The sequence below is a fragment of the Camelina sativa genome, chromosome 6 (genome assembly GCF_000633955.1).
Source record: "Camelina sativa cultivar DH55 chromosome 6, Cs, whole genome shotgun sequence".
Taxonomy (NCBI): Eukaryota; Viridiplantae; Streptophyta; class Magnoliopsida; order Brassicales; family Brassicaceae; genus Camelina; species Camelina sativa.
Genome location: NC_025690.1, coordinates 22,222,895 through 22,236,080, shown reverse-complemented (window position 1 = coordinate 22,236,080; position 13,186 = coordinate 22,222,895). Strand labels below are relative to the sequence as shown.

Below are 13,186 nucleotides of genomic sequence, written 5' to 3'. Positions count from 1 at the left end.
GTACGTATCTCAAGACAAAAAAATAGGGCTGCCATGTCTTGGAGAGAGTGCACATAGACTTTACTTGAACACCCGAGAACATACCTTAAGATAGCTTTCCCCAAAAGTAAACTTCTCTACATTCCGACAGCACTTCTCTAGTATCTCTATCACCATGGTATGAAGCAAATCAGCGTTCAGTTTATCAAGTTGGGATTTATAGCTAATGTCTAGTTTAGCTTCGGTCAAAGACAAGACATCAACTAAATCACATAGTAACGGAGAGGTTCTCAATCTGAGGCAATGGATATGTGGTGCCACAATCTTCGTTGGCCCCGGAGTAGAACTGTCGTTATAAACTGCTAATGTTCGCAGACGCGGTGATCGGCTGAGATCAAGAACCTTCAATTCCTTGCAAAAATCCAACATTAAAGATCCGAGAATGGGACAACCAGATAGGATATTAGCAATGGATTCATCAGAGAGGTTGCAACGATTCAATGACAGCTTCTTTAGGGATTTCCACGACACAGAGCATTCGGGTATCATTTTAAAAGAATAGACTGAATTAATAGAGAGTTGCTTGACAGAGGAGTTGACGTAGAAGAACTCAGGGATGTTATACTTATAGCCATCCCGTTCTAAATACAGCAGCAGTTTCTCAACGTTTCTGGAAAAAGCGAACTTGATCCAACCGTCCATGTGAACAAGATCATCAACCTTGTTTAACAAGATACGGAAACTCATCATCTTAGGAGCTTTATAGCGAGCTAGGGTTTCGTTTATCGAATTAGCATCAGGTCTGTCGTCTTTATGGAAGTAGAGAGAAGGTGTACCGGACCATACATGCCTCCATCGTTTGGACAAGACGGAAGTCCTGATGGCAGATCTGGTCGGCATTAAGGAGAGGATATGTTGGAGGATCTCATCTAGCATAGAGCTGATTGAGTCTACTTTTACACCCTCACTCGAATCTCCTGACTCTTTGGTTTTGCAGAGGCTTCTTTCATCGGTGGTAGCAGTGGCATCGTCGTCACCGGCCGCCATCTCAAATTACAAAACGATGCCTGATGGCAAATTAGCAATAGATTTTCTTAGGGTTTTTGTAGTAAAAATAAAAACGTGAGACGTACTCTTTCTCTCATTAATCCTTAGTTGGCCCCAAAATATTAAGAATACCTTTATTTATTTATTTTGTAGATTCTCTAATAATTTTTTTGGTTTTAAATTCTCAAAAACAAATTTGTTACCCATTTCAACGTTGGTAAAATCTAGACGTTTGTAGTTTACACAAAATCTTGCTGGTAAGCATTTGTTGTGAATCTTTAGCTTTCTGGTTAATACAATTAAGTAGTAAATAATGTGAACAAAACATGGTTGAAGTTCCAAACTTCTTACTCAAAATTTTCGATGAACAAAACAGCTCATTCATTACAAAAACTAATGCAATGGTTATGGTGGCAAAACCGATTTTTATCTAGTTTTTTTGTGTACTTCTACCGCCACTGCCACTGCCACTCATCTTCTTTCTCTTCTTACCTTGTTGCCCTCTTTGGCGTTCATCTCTCTTCCTCTTCATCGATTCCTTGTGATGTGATTTCCCAACTAAGGACGGTTGCTCTCTCAGAGCAAAGCTCTTGGCGACATGACCCAAGTGAAGCTTCTTCACCACGAAAATGCTTTTGAGCTCTCCCTTGTGAGCTGCATATCCCCTAACCCAAGAGACAAATGCATTCTTGGCCATGCTCTTCATCTTTGGCTGTGAATAAAACAGCCACAAACAAGGAGAGGTTTTTACTATCATAGTATAAATCAATCACAGCGAGAGAGCAGGGAACACACTCAAGAGAAACGTACCTCGGCATAAGTAACGGATTCAAGAGCTCTCTGCAGAGAAATAACCCACGGATGGGATTCCAGGGATATGACCTTTTTGATTCGGGGCATATTGCCGGGTATGGGAAATTTATCCAGTACTTTTAGAAGAGGGTACTCTGTAAGTGATGCACCATGTTTCTTAAGCTCCTTAAGATAGTCTATTTCAATCGGCTGTAGAAATAACAACGCTTCTCCTTTTTCACCAATACGAGCTGTTCTACCCACTCTGCAACCATGAATCCCAAACACACAAGGTCAGTAAATTCAAGGTACTCTATATTGAATTGAAGGCAGAAACGTCAAACGCTTTGTGGGATTCCAGGATTTACCTATGCACATACTCAGTAGCTTCTCCGGGACAGTCATATTGTATAATACATCTTACTTTTGGGAAATCCAAGCCTCTAGCAGCAACATCTGTACTCAAGAGAAGAGCCTGTTTCTCTGTTTTAAAGGTCGCAAACGCAGATCTTCTATCATCCTGCTCCATACTTCCATGTAACCGAAACGTTTTGCACTTAAGAAACAACTGTTTAGTCCCCTCCTCTTCTTTCTCAGAATCCGGGGGCCATTGGAATTCACTCAGAAGTGAGTAATGAAAATCTACAGCATCACGTGTCGAAAAGAATACGACTACCTGGAAGAACGCACAAAACCTCAATCAACCAGGTATTTAAAAACAAACAGATATGACAGAAACTTCGGATATGGGCTTGCCTGAGATTTACCTTTTGAGAAGCTTCTCTTTCAAAAAGGTTCTTGAGAACAGAAAGAAGTGCCACAAGCCGTGCACCACATGGTACTGCATATAATAGATAATTGTATCAAACTAAAACCACAGAACAATATAGAGAGATTCCAGTGGAAATAACTGTACCTCTAACATATTTCTGCACTAGCTGTGACGGTATTCCATAGTCCTCAGATGAAGGGTTGACGGATTTGTTTACATGAATTACCATATCATCCGCATCAGAGTCAGGAGAGGCAGGGGACTCTACAGAGAGATTTTGTTGCAATTTGCTGTTGTCAAGACCAATCATTACCGGATCATCCAAACTAAGTTTTGCAAGGTGGTTAACTTTTTCATTCAATGTTGCTGACAATAACAAGTTCTGCTTCTGAACTCCTTTAGGAACGATATCATCCTCTTCCCCTTCCTCGTTTTGCCCTGAACCTAGAAGCTTAATTATCTGTTCTATCTCCTTCCCATAACCTAATTCGAGAATGCTGCCATAATTCAAAGGAAGAATTCAACAAAGGAAGCACATAATCAAGAAAGAAGATAATAACTTTCAGGGTACAGCCTTAATTTATACCAGTCAGCTTCATCAAAGATGACCCAACGCAGATTTTTATGCACAAATGAAGCTGTGTTCTTCAAATGGTCAAGAAGGCGTCCAGGAGTTGCAATTAGAATGGAAATCCCTGAAATAAAATACGATTGGTCCGGATTCAAAGTGATCAATCTCACTTCTAACATAAAGAACTGAATATGCAAAATGGAAGAAAATGTAGCACCACCTTTCCTTAGCCTAGCCTTTTCTTTAGCCTTTTTCTCTCCTCCCATTACATAGCCAGGGACAATCCAATGAAACCGATGAAGCAGCTTCTCCAAAGTTTCATACACCTGAAGGCACAATTCCCGTGTGGGCACAATCACCAAAGCTGCCACATACAAAGTCCAAAGCATCAAAAAATCATCACTTCACCTCCCAACGAATTCTAAATTATAGCTAGAACAACAAGTCAGGTCAGGGACATACCAAAAGTTCCATGAGAACGATCAACCTTGGGAGAATGACCCTGCAAGTGATGGATGAGTGGTGCCAAATACGCTATAGTTTTTCCAGTACCGGTTGCAGCATTAACAAGTCTATACATTTATATATCCCAAGTGTTAAAGGAAACAAACCCAAACTTTCAAATTCACACAAAAAGAGAATAGAAGTTAGTAGAAGAAAGGATACACATCTCGACCAGAGAGAATAACAGGAATTGCTTGAGCTTGTACAAGCGTAGGAGCTTCAAAACCCATCCTTTCTATATAAATTGACACGGAAAAAACAACTTTAAAACTTAGAAATTAAGCTCACTCTACAATAAACAGAGGATGCAAAATACAGGCAGAGGCAAAGAGAGAACCTTGGAGCTGGTCGGAGAGCTTGGGATCTAATCCAAGGGAAGAGAACGAACACGAAGCGAACAGACCGCTCTTTGCTTTGCTTCCATCTTTAGCTTCTTGCTTTGATTCTCTTGCGGGTTGCTGAGTTCTCTTCATCATCTTCTTCTTCGACGAAACAAACGAGTTCTCTGTTTCTTTCGCTCCGTCTTCGACAACTCGACGACGACGACACTGCAAATTGCAAGGGTTTTGCCTCCTATACGACACCGCTTCTGTGTGGGCCTAAATAGAACTATGGGCCTCTCAACTTTTGATTTTTTTTAACCGGCTTTTCACGGTTCGATTTGGACTAAATCGGTACCCGAATTGGAACACCCCTAGTTAAAAGTTAAAACCATGGCTCCGAAAGTCTCCGAAAAGACGAGTCCACTCCCAGATTCCAGAGTCCAACACTCAACAATATACTGAAACATCATTTTTTATAGACGTATGGTGAGAACTTTACACAGTTTTTGGAAAATGTTTATGAACAATTCACATTTATGAGATTTCAGGCCTAAAATCGATTACAAAACTCACTTCGAGTCATCTCTATCATTAGCTATCTCTAAACGAATGCAAAGCTCTTGCCGCCATAAAGCCATCTCTTCGAATATGTGGTCCTCAAAACAATTGTTCCATCTCATACTTCTTCAATCTGCAAATCCAGAAATATACAAAACATAGTTAAATCTAGAACAAGAAAAGTAACAGAGTCAAAATGGGAATCTAGGGAACCTAGAATCAACCTGAGGAAGGTTCATGAGCTCAAGAACAGCCTTAGTTGGGGTCAGTTCATTATCTATTATCTTAGCTACGGCTGTCAAAACCGGCAGCTTCACGTTGTATTTCTGAGCTAATGCTATCACTGCCCCGGCAGTTGCTACACCTTCTGCAACCTGCGCAACAATTGTTATTTGAGATTCAACCAATCTTTTTGGTTTTACCATAAGACAAGCAACACCAATGAGAAACACACCTGATTCATAGAGCTTAGTATGTCATCTAGTGTCTCCCCTGACCCTAACCTGACTCCAACTGTTCGGTTTCTTGAAAGATTTACAAAACACGTGAGCATTATGTCCCCAGTTCCTGATAAACCAGTTATGGTTGTTGGCTTTGCACCCATCTTCACACATACATGACAGAGGAATGCAATAAACTCAGGATCGTGGTGAGTTTCTTGGATATAGACCACTATCTATGAAGCTATCATAAACACTCTTAAAATTTACTACCTTAGTGGCTAACCATCTTATCTCTGAACAACCTTGGGATACAAGTGCTGCCATAGAGTTGTTACCGAGATTCATTCCATCAACAATTCCTGCAGCTATTGCTAGAACATTCTTCAGGGCACCGGCAATTTCCACTCCTGTAACATCACTGAAATGATCAGAGGTTACAAGCTGAGTGCACAAAACTCCCTCGAAGAATTAAGAAGTCAACCATTAGAGCTCAGTACGTAACACCACACATACACAAGACATGCATAAACTATCAAGCAGGTAGGCAAATACATCATGAAAAATCCTTTAAACCAATGGAGTCTGGTTTTGAAATGTTTGTACCTGGAAGTATTTATTCTCAAGTAACTCGAAGCCAGAAGCTGCTGAACAGCATTGGCCAATTTCTTATCTTTCGAGGCAACCACCATTGCTGCAAGCAAAAAAATATACCAAAAAGGAAAAATTTCACAGCATTCAGTAATAGAAACCTATATTAACGCTATTTGAATATAAATGAAAGAAGAACAAGAGTCAAACCCGTTGGTAAGTTGTTCATCAGCTCCAGAGCAAATGAAGGGCCAGAAAGTGCAACGAAAGGTTGCCGTGGATTCTTAAGGGCAGTAGGAATGATCTGAGACATCATCCTAAGAGTATTAAGCTCCAGACCTTTACTAAGAGATATAATAGGCAATCCTGGATCAACATACTCGGAGATTCCCTCAAGAAACGAGGAGCTGAACTGCGACAAACAAACCGCATTAATCAGCAGAACATACAAAGCAGATCAACCAAAATTACAAAGTACAAAAACTCAATTCGGATTTAAACCTGCACAGGTACAGCATGGAGGCAGTAATCAGCATCAAGCAATGCAACTTTGGCATCAGTTGTGGCAATCACATTCTCAGGTAACTTGTGCTCAGGGAAGTACTTACTGGTAATGGTAACAAAACACAATTCGAACAAAAATCAACATTATCTCACTGTGAAAGCATTACGAATCGTGTTCGGATAAAATCAAACGCTGTAAAGTACCAATTGTGGTGGTTCTCGTTGATAGATTGGCAAACAAAAGAGTCGCGCACAAGCATATTAACTTCTAATCCCTCTTTCCTTTTAGCTACATGAGCAGCCATTGCTGTACCAAACGAACCTCCACCAAGAACAACAACCTAAAAAAAAATCCCCCAGATTCTTTTCAAATCCTTTCAAACACAAACGAAATTGAAGAAGAAAGAAACTAGAAGATAACAAGAAAAAACCTTGCGAGTGCGCTCAAGAACATCGGTTTTGGCTTTAGCGCGCCAAGAACGAGACCATCGAACCAACTTCTCCCACGCGATACGAACGACTTTGCGCTGGTCACGGCTCGTATTGATAATATCAGGAGGGCCAGTGATGGAGTCAGCTTCGGGGATTACATTTGGAGAAGNAGTCAACCATTAGAGCTCAGTACGTAACACCACACATACACAAGACATGCATAAACTATCAAGCAGGTAGGCAAATACATCATGAAAAATCCTTTAAACCAATGGAGTCTGGTTTTGAAATGTTTGTACCTGGAAGTATTTATTCTCAAGTAACTCGAAGCCAGAAGCTGCTGAACAGCATTGGCCAATTTCTTATCTTTCGAGGCAACCACCATTGCTGCAAGCAAAAAAATATACCAAAAAGGAAAAATTTCACAGCATTCAGTAATAGAAACCTATATTAACGCTATTTGAATATAAATGAAAGAAGAACAAGAGTCAAACCCGTTGGTAAGTTGTTCATCAGCTCCAGAGCAAATGAAGGGCCAGAAAGTGCAACGAAAGGTTGCCGTGGATTCTTAAGGGCAGTAGGAATGATCTGAGACATCATCCTAAGAGTATTAAGCTCCAGACCTTTACTAAGAGATATAATAGGCAATCCTGGATCAACATACTCGGAGATTCCCTCAAGAAACGAGGAGCTGAACTGCGACAAACAAACCGCATTAATCAGCAGAACATACAAAGCAGATCAACCAAAATTACAAAGTACAAAAACTCAATTCGGATTTAAACCTGCACAGGTACAGCATGGAGGCAGTAATCAGCATCAAGCAATGCAACTTTGGCATCAGTTGTGGCAATCACATTCTCAGGTAACTTGTGCTCAGGGAAGTACTTACTGGTAATGGTAACAAAACACAATTCGAACAAAAATCAACATTATCTCACTGTGAAAGCATTACGAATCGTGTTCGGATAAAATCAAACGCTGTAAAGTACCAATTGTGGTGGTTCTCGTTGATAGATTGGCAAACAAAAGAGTCGCGCACAAGCATATTAACTTCTAATCCCTCTTTCCTTTTAGCTACATGAGCAGCCATTGCTGTACCAAACGAACCTCCACCAAGAACAACAACCTAAAAAAAAATCCCCCAGATTCTTTTCAAATCCTTTCAAACACAAACGAAATTGAAGAAGAAAGAAACTAGAAGATAACAAGAAAAAACCTTGCGAGTGCGCTCAAGAACATCGGTTTTGGCTTTAGCGCGCCAAGAACGAGACCATCGAACCAACTTCTCCCACGCGATACGAACGACTTTGCGCTGGTCACGGCTCGTATTGATAATATCAGGAGGGCCAGTGATGGAGTCAGCTTCGGGGATTACATTTGGAGAAGAAACGCAGCGGACGGAGATAGAGTTGTGTTTAAGAAGCGGTGAATGCTTGCCGGAGAAGTGGAGGTCTAAGCATGCAGGTTGTACCGAAGCCGCCATTTTCGCAAGAGACTTGGAAAAGAAGACCCAACCCAAATCGGAAAAAGATTGAGAGAGCCAACGAGCGACCGAGAGAGAGAGAGAGACTGAACAAGAATCTCTTTCTTCGTCCTTTGCAGTTATTCTTGGCCCGTATCTATACTAAGTTGGGCCTTTTCTCTCATTTGGCCTGTAGATTAAAACGCTCTGGCCTCAGTCGTTTTAACTGTTGATAATGATCCACAACTAGAGAAAAAAAATTGTAATGTTTTAGAATTGCTTTCAAATTCAGCTTTGTGTTTTAGATACTTGAAAATTTTAAGTTCAAATTAGGAGTTAGTCAGCTTGTAGGTAAGAAATGTTTGGTAATTCAAATGAGAACTTAAAATGAAACACCCTCACTACCACTTCAAAATATCAAAACAAGTTAGGTAAGATTTTGGTGGGATACATTATCCAAAATTGATTATACGTATCAAACGCTCAATCGGCTCCGCTAATTCCCACTTTTCTTGGAGAGATTTATTGAATTTTGATTTGAGATTTGATAACGTGTACCATATCTACGTAGAGAATATTTATAGCATATATGGTTTGTTTATACTACTAGAAATCGTGCGGTACATACACAAATCCGAAAAGAGAAAGAAAAAAAAAAATAACATCATGCACGTAGCTCATAAGCAAAAAAAAAACTAAAACTAACAATTAAATAGTCTTGGTAATGGTATGATAGAATAGAACTGAGACAAATGAAACGACACGTGTTAATGATGTTGAAAGCTTCAATTGATACGTACAATACAAGTCTCCTAAAGGGATATTCTTGATCTTGAGGAGACCATTTCTCCTTTAGAGTTTCAACTTCTTTCTCTTTGTCTCCGAGAAGAAAAGAGGTTCATCGTCTTCTGATCTTCTCTTATCCATTAATAATCTTCTAATTTGTCTTTCTAATAACAACAGGCCATTCACAAGATTCCGGTGAATAATCCCTATGTAAGGGAAACACATAAGTCTTTTCTCAAAAGAATCTCGTCGGTGATTCAATAAAGATTCATTGCATTTTAGTAGTCTCGGTAATTCGAAATTTTGTCCTGTTATTAATTGAGATCTAAACCTTTCTTGCTGCACAAGATTCAATAAATTTTGATTCTTCTCTTTACGCAGGAACGATGTCATTCCTGTGCAACAATGGCAGAAAAAGAGACAAGGGAAGAAGAAAAGAGAAAGAAAGAACGATAGAAGAGAATTATCATCAATGTTGCTGTTGTTGCGTGTGGCCTCAATTTTCAATGGTTAGAGGAATAAAGAGATGTTTATTTCTCTCATGCTATCCATTTATTCGCTGTTTAGGGTTGGAAGAGAGAAGACATCGTCATCATCTTCATTACCAAAACCATTTCCTATGATAAATTTGTGTGTATTCGTATATAAGCTTGAGATTACTATAAGCATATATATGAAAACATTTCTTGGTTTCTAGAAAACAAAACAAAAACTTGTAATATAATTCAAAATAAGGAATCAAGACAATGAAATGTTTGGTTAGCTAGGTGCTACATTTTAGTCTCTCTCATAATTAGCTTCTGCAGTTCATGAGATGACATTTAAGTTTCTCAACATCAGACAGTTTCAGAGGCTTCTGCATAAACATTTGAGCTCCACTCGCTAAACATCTGCGTTTTTTTTTTTTGAACATTAATCTTAAGTTATTACTTCCACAGTAAAAACATACATAAACAAGGTCTTAATCACATCTGAATTGCTCTTACTTGTTGATGCGAGTAGGAATATTCTCCGAAGACATAATCACAACAGGGACCTCTTTCAGATTTGATGACTCCTGCTACAGAGACACAGATTGAATTTAACTGAGAAGTTCTATAGATTTTGATTCCAATTGAAGCTGTTAGATATAAATGTTTACCTTCACTTTCTTAAGTAGCTCGAAACCTGTCATTCCCGGCATACAGTAATCTGTAATGATTAGATTCACCTTCAAATCCTGGATAAATCGAACACATATTGAGTTAATTTTGTATAGACCATGATATCAAATATGCCCTGAGATAGATCTTAATTACGTTGTTGGTCAATGCATCTATATGCTGATTTTGATCTCCCAGACCTAAATACTCTAATGCTCTAAGCGCATTCTCTGCTGTTGTCACTGCAAAAATCCACCATTTTATAAACAACTAATGAATACAAATAGAAAACTAATGAATGGGTTTTGATCAGAGAAATCAAAAAAGGTAAAAAAAGAGAAGAAACCTTTGCAAGAAGAGATCTTGAGCAACCTCTCTACGAGTTTACGGTCGATGAGGTTATCATCGACAGCTAAAACATGAAGCTCTCTATCAGCATGACCATGATGATGATGATCATCATCAAAAGCCACCTCCAATAACGACGAACAAGAATCTCCTGAACTGTTCATATCTCTCCTTTTGTTCCTTAGATGTCAAGTAACTACTGATAAAGAAAACAACTTGACAAGAAGCAAAGACTGATGAATCGAGCATTAATACAAAAACCTCGCAGCAGGCATAGCTTTAAATTCCCTCACCACCTCTCAATAAAAAAAAAAAAATTCAAAAAAAAAAAAAAACCAAAAAGACAAAACACATACAATGAAGAAAGAAAGTGACAGACTCAGAAGTGTGAGTATGTATGAATCATGTGAATCTGGGTGATGGTATTTATGATTTTTGGTGGGTGAAGAATATTTTTTTTCAATTATTATTATTAAAAAGAAAAAAACAGAGAGCATGGGGAAGAGATTGCATCAAAGAATAAGTATCACGGATATTTCGTGATATCTTAATTTTAGGGGTTTTTAGTTTCAGTACCAGTCGTTTTAGATAGAAAGTTTCTGTATACTTGTCTTTTTGTATTGAGTTTACTTGTTACGACATGTTCTTCATATCGTGTGGGGTTTTATTTTTATTTTTCTTTGGACCACTTTTAAATACACAAAAATTGTAGATGCATAGAACTGAAAAAAAATATGATGTATTCGGTAACAATCCCCCTATGATATATATATACCAAGAAACTGATTTGATATGATTTGGAATCCAAAAAGATTATAATTTTCTTCTTTTTGTTTGGGGACAAAGTATAAAGATTTTGCTATGGAGAGGACTGATTCTTTGAGAAACTGAATAAAGAAACATATGTGTCCAGTGACAGTCGTACGGATCTCTGCTCAGGATCTTCTTATATCTAAGCTGATAAGATACATAAATCTTGTAGATTTAATACAACTTTTTAATTATCATTTTCCCTCAGTTTTTTTGGGGTTCAAATCTTTGGAATAAATTGGAAAAAGGAAACTTTAATAATGAATTTTTGTCGAAAGAGGACCACCAATCTCTTCCTCATGGCCCATGTCTAAAGATTTTTTTTTCTTTTTTTTTTTTTTTTTTTTATCCCTCTTCTTAACCTGTAAAGATCATCATCTAATAATCTCATAAATTGAGATCTTTTCCTGTATTTGAGGTAATGCAAGTTAATTTAAACTTTCAGTATTTAATACTGAGTTTACATGATATAATTACCTATTTTCAAGATTTGTTGAGACAAAATACAATTGGTTTGGTTTTTAATTCAAGTTAATCTGACTGAGTAATGGTGGACTTGCACACAGCTTGATTGAAAGGAGAAAGTAAAATCTAAATCCAGTAGCAGAAAGCTCATAAGGAAAAAGAGAGTCAAAACAGGTTAATGAGAACAAAGTTAGAGATTAATTCGAATTGTGACAAAACATATCTTCTTTTTTTCCAACTGAGTTTGTGATATCAAAGAAAAAGGCAAGAGAAGAGAAAGGAGTATAAAGTTCACTACTTGATGGTTGCTTTGGGGATGCTGGAAGTGCAAGGTCCAGCTGAGGTCATGAAAGGTATGCCTTTGTATGTGGCTACGCCATTTTCATCAGTGTAGAGACCCTGCAATTGCGTGTGATTAACCAAAGTTCCAGTTATGTATAATCATGCAAACACAGTACTCAGCATGTTAGGTTTGTTAAAGTCTGGAACCTAACAAAGGGCAAAAAGTACATACCGGTGTTATCTTCTCTAGTTGCTTCTTTTTCGGGTTTANGCTCAGGATCTTCTTATATCTAAGCTGATAAGATACATAAATCTTGTAGATTTAATACAACTTTTTAATTATCATTTTCCCTCAGTTTTTTTGGGGTTCAAATCTTTGGAATAAATTGGAAAAAGGAAACTTTAATAATGAATTTTTGTCGAAAGAGGACCACCAATCTCTTCCTCATGGCCCATGTCTAAAGATTTTTTTTTCTTTTTTTTTTTTTTCTTTTTATCCCTCTTCTTAACCTGTAAAGATCATCATCTAATAATCTCATAAATTGAGATCTTTTCCTGTATTTGAGGTAATGCAAGTTAATTTAAACTTTCAGTATTTAATACTGAGTTTACATGATATAATTACCTATTTTCAAGATTTGTTGAGACAAAATACAATTGGTTTGGTTTTTAATTCAAGTTAATCTGACTGAGTAATGGTGGACTTGCACACAGCTTGATTGAAAGGAGAAAGTAAAATCTAAATCCAGTAGCAGAAAGCTCATAAGGAAAAAGAGAGTCAAAACAGGTTAATGAGAACAAAGTTAGAGATTAATTCGAATTGTGACAAAACATATCTTCTTTTTTTCCAACTGAGTTTGTGATATCAAAGAAAAAGGCAAGAGAAGAGAAAGGAGTATAAAGTTCACTACTTGATGGTTGCTTTGGGGATGCTGGAAGTGCAAGGTCCAGCTGAGGTCATGAAAGGTATGCCTTTGTATGTGGCTACGCCATTTTCATCAGTGTAGAGACCCTGCAATTGCGTGTGATTAACCAAAGTTCCAGTTATGTATAATCATGCAAACACAGTACTCAGCATGTTAGGTTTGTTAAAGTCTGGAACCTAACAAAGGGCAAAAAGTACATACCGGTGTTATCTTCTCTAGTTGCTTCTTTTTCGGGTTTAGTACATCTTCTGGCTTTCCTTCAATCCTAGATACAAATTACGAAAAAGTTTTCTTGAGTTAGCGATAAACAGGAAAACAAATTACGAAAGATCATATGAATTTAATGGCTGAAGGGGAAACATGCACGGAAAGCAATCAAAGAAGTTCAATGTTATATCGTTAACATGAATATACCCTGCAAATGAAACACGCTCTCCTGGTTTAGCCCC

At 38.0% G+C, this 13,186-nt stretch overlaps 5 protein-coding genes and 2 long non-coding RNA genes across 9 annotated transcripts in view; 1 reads left to right on the top strand and 6 right to left on the bottom strand.

Moving 5' to 3' along the window:
- Nucleotides 61-1,026, bottom strand: LOC104699353 (F-box/LRR-repeat protein At3g03360-like). Its single transcript, XM_010414671.1, has one exon. It carries the CDS (start codon nucleotides 1,024-1,026, stop codon nucleotides 61-63), a length of 966 nt encoding a protein of 321 aa, XP_010412973.1.
- On the bottom strand, nucleotides 1,291-4,228 carry LOC104792936 (DEAD-box ATP-dependent RNA helicase 17). The gene is made up of 10 exons (XM_010519207.2): nucleotides 4,003-4,228; nucleotides 3,828-3,900; nucleotides 3,624-3,733; nucleotides 3,382-3,525; nucleotides 3,177-3,285; nucleotides 2,735-3,087; nucleotides 2,586-2,659; nucleotides 2,187-2,494; nucleotides 1,837-2,083; nucleotides 1,291-1,738 (listed from the first exon to the last, which is right to left on the bottom strand). The coding sequence occupies exons 1-10, from the start codon at nucleotides 4,139-4,141 to the stop codon at nucleotides 1,457-1,459; spliced, it is 1,839 nt and encodes a 612-aa protein (XP_010517509.1). The 5' UTR covers nucleotides 4,142-4,228; the 3' UTR covers nucleotides 1,291-1,456.
- Nucleotides 4,443-8,096, bottom strand: LOC104699352 (glycerol-3-phosphate dehydrogenase [NAD(+)] 2, chloroplastic-like). Of its 2 annotated transcripts, XM_010414670.2 has the most exons (10): nucleotides 7,894-8,096; nucleotides 6,513-6,673; nucleotides 6,286-6,422; nucleotides 6,079-6,184; nucleotides 5,788-5,989; nucleotides 5,593-5,680; nucleotides 5,260-5,407; nucleotides 5,001-5,150; nucleotides 4,771-4,920; nucleotides 4,443-4,679 (listed from the first exon to the last, which is right to left on the bottom strand). In XM_010414670.2, the coding sequence occupies exons 1-10, from the start codon at nucleotides 7,997-7,999 to the stop codon at nucleotides 4,665-4,667; spliced, it is 1,263 nt and encodes a 420-aa protein (XP_010412972.2). In that variant the 5' UTR covers nucleotides 8,000-8,096; the 3' UTR covers nucleotides 4,443-4,664. The 2 variants fall into 2 exon arrangements, with proteins under 2 accessions (XP_010412972.2, XP_010412971.2); XM_010414669.2 differs by lacking the exons at nucleotides 5,593-5,680; nucleotides 5,788-5,989; nucleotides 6,079-6,184; nucleotides 6,286-6,422; nucleotides 6,513-6,673 and adding exons at nucleotides 6,813-6,900; nucleotides 7,008-7,209; nucleotides 7,299-7,404; nucleotides 7,506-7,642 and having other exon boundaries at nucleotides 7,733-8,096.
- On the top strand, nucleotides 8,728-9,534 carry LOC104792934. The gene is made up of 2 exons (XR_769131.2): nucleotides 8,728-9,054; nucleotides 9,146-9,534. It is a non-coding gene; the product is annotated as an uncharacterized LOC104792934 (long non-coding RNA).
- LOC104792935 (two-component response regulator ARR16-like) lies at nucleotides 9,385-10,828 on the bottom strand. 2 transcript variants are annotated; one of them, XM_010519205.2, is made up of 5 exons: nucleotides 10,253-10,828; nucleotides 10,063-10,148; nucleotides 9,906-9,983; nucleotides 9,751-9,824; nucleotides 9,385-9,654 (listed from the first exon to the last, which is right to left on the bottom strand). In XM_010519205.2, exons 1-5 carry the CDS (start codon nucleotides 10,416-10,418, stop codon nucleotides 9,558-9,560), a joined length of 501 nt encoding a protein of 166 aa, XP_010517507.1. In that variant the 5' UTR covers nucleotides 10,419-10,828; the 3' UTR covers nucleotides 9,385-9,557. The 2 variants fall into 2 exon arrangements, with proteins under 2 accessions (XP_010517507.1, XP_010517508.1); XM_010519206.2 differs by having other exon boundaries at nucleotides 9,751-9,821; nucleotides 10,253-10,826.
- Nucleotides 11,636-12,081, bottom strand: LOC104792933. Its single transcript, XR_769130.2, has 2 exons — nucleotides 12,044-12,081; nucleotides 11,636-11,928 (listed from the first exon to the last, which is right to left on the bottom strand). It is a non-coding gene; the product is annotated as an uncharacterized LOC104792933 (long non-coding RNA).
- Nucleotides 12,531-13,186, bottom strand: part of LOC104699350 (methionine--tRNA ligase, cytoplasmic-like) — a gene marked incomplete at its 5' end in the record, with an annotated part of 2,881 nt that continues 2,225 nt past the window's right edge. Inside the window, 3 exon segments of the mRNA XM_010414668.2 lie at nucleotides 12,531-12,823; nucleotides 12,939-13,002; nucleotides 13,152-13,186. Coding sequence (XP_010412970.2) covers nucleotides 12,719-12,823; nucleotides 12,939-13,002; nucleotides 13,152-13,186 — 204 coding nt within the window.